The 6494-nt window shown below is 35.1% G+C and overlaps 1 protein-coding gene across 2 annotated transcripts; it reads right to left on the bottom strand.

Moving 5' to 3' along the window:
* Positions 1–260: 260 nt before the first annotated feature.
* On the bottom strand, positions 261–3945 carry twist2 (twist-related protein 2). 2 transcript variants are annotated; one of them, XR_006160863.1, is made up of 3 exons: positions 3228–3945; positions 595–870; positions 261–542 (listed from the first exon to the last, which is right to left on the bottom strand). XR_006160863.1 is itself a non-coding variant. In XM_042764235.1 (2 exons), exon 1 carries the CDS (start codon positions 3748–3750, stop codon positions 3259–3261), a length of 492 nt encoding a protein of 163 aa, XP_042620169.1. In that variant the 5' UTR covers positions 3751–3945; the 3' UTR covers positions 550–870; positions 3228–3258. The 2 variants fall into 2 exon arrangements, 1 of the variants encoding a protein (XP_042620169.1); XM_042764235.1 differs by lacking the exon at positions 261–542 and having other exon boundaries at positions 550–870.
* Positions 3946–6494: the final 2549 nt, after the last annotated feature.

Raw genomic sequence — 6494 nt, 5'->3', positions numbered from 1 at the left:
CGGTGGTTATCTGCGGTTGTTAAAGCATTTGCCTCCAGCCGTCTGGAATCAGTGATTTCGTCTTATTAAAGCAGACAAGCTTTTTTTATATAAGCTTAGAGGTAAAACTGGCTGGACTTTCTCTTCGGCTAATGAACCTGCACTGTTTTATAACCGTTTCTTTTTGTGACAAAATAAGGGGAAAATCTGAATGTTCTTTACTGTAGTGAAAACTGGCATATGTAGAGTAATTATATGGACAAAACAAGGTGTTCATCCCTAAATGTTCAAAAATATGTTTTAATAAATAAGCAAAATGTACAATGGACGGAAATTGAAAATGTTGCATAGGAAAAATCAAATGTATGCATTCATCCATGCAGCGTACTTCAAGAAAGTATTGCTCTAAATTGCATTGGTCCCTTAAAAAAAGCTGACAATACTCACAGGTAGCCTATTTACAATAGTTTTTTGTTCACACACACACACACACACACACATACACACAGCCACACACTCACACACACACACACACACACACACACACACACACACACACACACCTATATATATGTGTGTGTGTGTGTGTGTAAATTCTTCTGTTTAGAGACAAACACACAATATAGTTTCCATACAGATAACAGATGGCCTTCCTGTACTATCACCATGCCGACATTTAAGAATAACTTGTGAAAATGATTAAATGTATTTGACGACACAGGAGACGTCATCTACGTTTCCTCTATAGAAAAAGCTCCTTTCGTTGTTTCCTTCGTGAGGATACTCAAGTCCGTAGGTGTATCTACTGAATGTCCTTTGGCCACGTCACTGAGGTTTAGAGGTTCATCAATAAATCCTTTGGTGTCTTCAAAATTAGTGGAAGTAAACAGTCTGTGGAAGAGAAGAAAAAAAATATAAGAAAGGTTAAAAAATCTGCTTCTTTCTATCAAATAGTCCTAAAAATTATTTTCAGGAATTTTCTGAGAAGGCCTAGAGCTTTAATGTTTGTCTGTGGTCGAACGCACAGACTTGGTTTAAAATATAGAGAAATGGGAAGCTATTAATGATCCCATTATTTAATTCTGAGTGGGAGCTCATGCTTACACAGGAAAAGGCTTGATTCAAACATGTTACACAAATCCCTGGTGGAATTACGTCACTGGAAAATAGCTGTGTTTTAGAGGGTCGTTTGGTTTGAAATTCGAAGCCATACACCTGCCTTACCTCTGATTTCTCAGTAGCACATATTACTTTAGCAAAAGAAATTGAGAAATGATCACAATAATTGAGTTTTACAGTTTTTGACAGCTGTGTGTTGTCTTGATTGATGGAGGCCAGCTATATCCAACTAGGCACAGTTAAACTGGTGGATACAAATGGAATGGTTAAAATGCATAATTATGATTACTCATTTCAATTATTGGTGATTTAAAGTAGGACGGTATTCAGTATTATAGACAGGCAGGTTCATATAATAAATACCACAATATATAACTAATAAACGCATATTTTATCTTATTAAATAAAATGAAGATGTATTTTAATTTAAAAATGTAAAAATTCTTTTTAATAATTGCTCGTATTGTATCACATTTTAGCCTGAAAGATTTCAGCCTGGTCTTAAAGATGTCAGTCTTTGGTTTCAGTGGTTTCTGTGAAGTTATTTCACAAGCAAAAACATGGTTTAGGTGGCAGCCTCACTTAAAAATAAAGGTTCCTGTAGAACCATAAGGAACGTCACTTCCTGATGTCATATACTGTAGCAGAATCTTTTAGTACAACTGAGCCCTGTTCTTCAATATACAGGTGCTTTAAAGAATCCCAAAACACTGTGCTGAAGAACCAAGCGGGTTATCAAGAAATTTTTAGTCTCCCAAAAAACCATATACAGCCAAATTGAACGTTTATTTTTAGGAGTGTAGACCAAGATATATATATATATATATATATATATATATATATATATATATATATATATATATATATATATATATATATATATATATATATATATATATAATATATTTTTTTTTTTTTTTTTTTTTTAGGAGTTTCAAAGAACCTTAATTTCTTTATACTTATAAAAACGTTCAAATGCATCCAGTTCTTCCTCAGTCATGATAATAATTGTTTCCCATTTCTCTCTCACGGTGTTTTTAGCTAACGTTTATGAATGCGCGTTGTAAGCTTTTACAGTAAATCGCTGGTGAAGTGTGAGATTTATTCACTAAAGAGAAAATGTTCCACTAAAAATAAATGATCCGTGAGGAGCTTGTTTGGGTCGTCATTCGTTTCGTAAGATTGACGATATTATGTGAATATGTTTATTTGTACTGCATAAAAGTCGGAAACGCTTTGACCCGTTATGATATGAACTTAGCTGAGAGAAGAAAAAAAAAGAGAATCCAGCGTTTGTTTTCCTTGTTATTATTATTATTTTTTTTTTCGAAAACATAGGCTACATTACTAGTATAATTCTCTCCATACTGTCTGTGATTTCTTTGTTGTGATTTTAATAGAAATATTTAGCTCTTAAGAAAATGTGTATTCAGCCAGTTCTTAAAGTAATTATAATGAAAGTTCATTTCTTACTCTAAATGCGCGCGCTTCTTTGGTGCATTTTACTGTTTAGAGGGTTTTACGATTTTATGTTTTGTCTTTAAAGCATTATAATATATGTTCTACAGCCTATGTTTATACACGTATATGCATGTTCTCCCATATTAATTTAGTCCAAATGGCATATCGTGACCTCTAGCATTTCTGTTATAATCGCAGAGATCATACATGCCACTGGTTTATGTCCTAAAGTATCTTTAAAAACGTTCTGGCCTTTTCTGTGACACCAGATTGAAGTGAATTGAATATCCCCGACATAGCTATAATTGTCTTTTCTAATTCTTCTATATTAAAAACTGTAAAAAGGTCAAAATGCTTTTTGTGCTTGGCCTCAGGAGGATGTAGGGTTTCCTTAAGTGTCTGGTTAATAGTAATGATAATACAATAATTTAAAAATATCTTCTTTTTTATATATAATTGTAATACTTGACCTACCTAAATGACCATTTTAAGGGTGTCAAGGGGACAGAGTGCTGCATTCGTGCACTGAGCTGTCAGTGTCAGTTGTCCAGAACAGCTGGAGTTTCTCTAAAAGCCTGTTTTGACTACAGGGACGGAGCAAAACTTTTCAAAGAGCTAGCCTGACAATATAATAACGTCTTGAGATGAACTGCCATCTTTCTACCCACCCTTTCGGCATTGCACGGACGAGTCTCGCTGCTAGTGGGACGCAGACATCGACCACGCGCCCTCCATCCTCCACACCGAGAAGGCGTAACTCAGTCTCTCGTGAGCGACGTAGCTGCAGCTGGACATCTTGTTGTCCATCTCGTCGCTCTGCAGCACCTGACAGAGGAAATCAATGTACCTGGAGGCGAGCTTGAGCGTCTGTATCTTGCTGAGTTTATCCGAGGGGAGCGTGGGGATGATTTTGCGCAAAGACGCGAAAGCATCGTTCAGCGACTGAGTCCGTTGCCTCTCCCTGACGTTCGCCAGGACGCGCTGGTTCTGCAGCTCCTCGAACGACTGAGTGCTGCTCGGGCTCGGCTTCTTGCTCCGTTTATTCACGGAGCTCGGGCTGCTGCCGTCCTCGCTCGACTTTTTACTTTGTCTCCTCTTCCTTCCGAACTTTTTCTGCTGTCTGTCCAACTCCTCCTCGCTGGTCACCAGGCTGTCCACTGGGGAGACTGGAGAGCTTGAACTCTCTTCCATTTCTCTTTTAAAGAAATGAGAAAGTCGAGGAGAAAACGCGCTCTCCACCTTTGAATCCGTGGTTAAGACCGTTGTTATATCCGTGTGTGTTTTTGGAGTTTGTTAGTTCCGAGATTGCGCCTCCACTTCTAGAGCTTGGCACAGGTTTCCTCCCGCAGGAAGTTTTTTCCTAATTTTTTGGGAAACTTCATCCTAGTCTCTGATGCTAAATACTAGTGTGAGTGGAGGGGGAGGAAGCGCTGCTCTCTGATTGGTGGAGTAATAAACGAGGAGGACCAGTCTTAAGTTACACTGTCCCTCTCCAATGGGTGCCACTCAAATTATACCCCACTTTTAGATCGATGCTCTCAGTTTTAGACAATCACACTGTAAAAAGAAAAAAAAAAGACATTAAAATTGGAAAAGAATGTAAAATGGTGCAGTAAAAAAGTATTATGGTCGAAATTATAAGATAGTAAAAAATAAATGTAAGAAATTATAGATTTTACTTTGTACTTTTTTTTGAAGTAAAAATAATTATCTAATATTTGCAATACTGCTATGTATATTGCAATATAAAGCGATTTGTAATATGGGAAAAAATATTGTTAATTTCTTTTTTTTTATATAGGTAAAAAGTAGGAATCACCTCATTTATGAAGAAAGAAGATTCCAGAATTTCTTGCATTGAGATTTTATTTTTATTTTTGTTATCTGATTTATTTATTTAATGCCTTTTTAAAATTATTTAATAAGAGAAATCAGGGCTTGTTGTCACATTTGTGAATGTTTCTTAATTTCTCAAGAAATCATAAGATATTGAAAAATTAATATATGAAATTATAAATGTAAAATAACGTACATTATACTTTAAAAAAAATCTCACATTTGAAATACTACAACGTATATTGTATTTAACAAAGCAATATGCATGTAATATGGTAAAATATTGTTGTTTTATTTATTCATTCATTCATATATTTATTTATTTGATGCCTTTTTTATATTTTATAAGACAGATCAGGGCTAGTTGTCACACCTTTTACTTCAGTGAATATTTCTCAACAGGTGTGAAGTTGTCAAAAAAAACTATTGAGCATTTCCACCGTTTCTGCCCTAGAAAAAAAATTGCAACCTGCTTTAACCAGCCTATTATAGTCTTTACAGCAAAATGCAAATGGTAAAACAGACAGAAAACAACTTATAACACATTAAAAATGTAAAAGGGCAACATATTGCACCATAATTCTTAGAATATTGGCTCGTTATAAGCTTTAGCACATAGAGTACAGATAAAGGTTCTCAGTTAAAATATACCTTCATTAGTTGACACTGGAATTTATAATTTTGATAATTCACAGAAATGTCTAAGATTACAACAGTTTTCATTTTTCAAGCTATGCATTATAGATTGAATTTTAATATTCACCTTATGCCGAAAGTCCCCCCGTTAATGTTTAAGGCCACAATTTCATGGTTATTAAGATGCCACAAAAGTTCTCTCACCTCTTTCAGTAGATGAATTTCTTCACGCCATCCTTTCAAGTCAGATGAAAGACCTCTTCCTATTGTTTTCCAGAATAAGGGTTTCACAAAGGTTTCACAATACCCTACACACATGCAGGAGTCAGTCTGTTGTTAAGAACTTCTGGCAAAGCCTCACAGGCTTTTTCTCTTACACGGCCATTTGAATGCTGGGCCTGGACTGTCTCTTTGAATAAGACAATAATAATGCATGTCAGATTTCTTTTACCAGTGTCCAGTGTTCAAAAGAGGCTTTGGGATGTTTTGCATAAGGCACCAGTTTGGTCACTTTTGTAAGGTTTTCGATTGTAAATGATGCGTTATTTCAGAAAGAAGATTTGTTTCCCTTTGATTTATGTATGTAATCCACATGTGAACAGATGACTGACACTTGAGCCGGAGCCAGTGAGAATAGCCTTGAGGATGCTCGGATGATCTCCATGTCCATTCTGGTTAAAACATGGACGTTCTGAAAGGATTTTCGGTAAGGGATGTTTATGGTTTTAGAGCTTCAAGATAATGCAACGTGAATGCTTCTTAATCAAAGAGCTTGAAGCAATTATAGTTTAACATGCTACAGCATCTCTAATAAAAAGAAATAGAAAAATTTTTTAATGTGTCTGCCGGCTTTTACATATGTTCTACATAGATAACAAACAATGTAAAAACCATCTGCCACGTTGATATTACTCAAGAACATCCTAATGTTCCAAATGGAATTTTCTGCTTCATCTCCTCTGTTCTACACTGACAGACTGAACTCATTTAAATGAGTAGTTAATCCAAAAATGAAAATTCATAATTTACTTAATGTGATGACAAAACCGTGTGCCTTTTTTCTTCTGTAAACTCTTAAAGTAAAGTTTCCAAAATGTGTTTTTGCAGCAATGCCACAGAAGAATCATTTTTGGTTTCCCAAATAATCTTTCAGCCAAAAGTTCTTAAAAGAGACATATTTCTTAGTGTGAAGAACATTGTAATAATCTAAATAATTTTTTTGTTCCACTATAAAGAACCTTTTGAGCGATGGAATTGTTCCATGGATGTTTAAGGTTCTTGGTGGAACCAATACCAATAAATAACCTTTATTTTCAAGAGGGTTGAACACAAAAGATGAATTTTGTCTGCTGTCTTCCATATAATGAAAATACAAGAGAATTGGGGATATCAAGCTCCAAAAATCACGTACAAAGAACATACATTTATATCCAGCTGAAATTAGACTAAAGGTATATAAATAA

This window comes from Cyprinus carpio, chromosome A9 (assembly GCF_018340385.1).
Source record: "Cyprinus carpio isolate SPL01 chromosome A9, ASM1834038v1, whole genome shotgun sequence".
NCBI classification, from domain to species: domain Eukaryota; kingdom Metazoa; phylum Chordata; class Actinopteri; order Cypriniformes; family Cyprinidae; genus Cyprinus; species Cyprinus carpio.
This window is presented reverse-complemented; position numbering and strand designations above follow the sequence as displayed.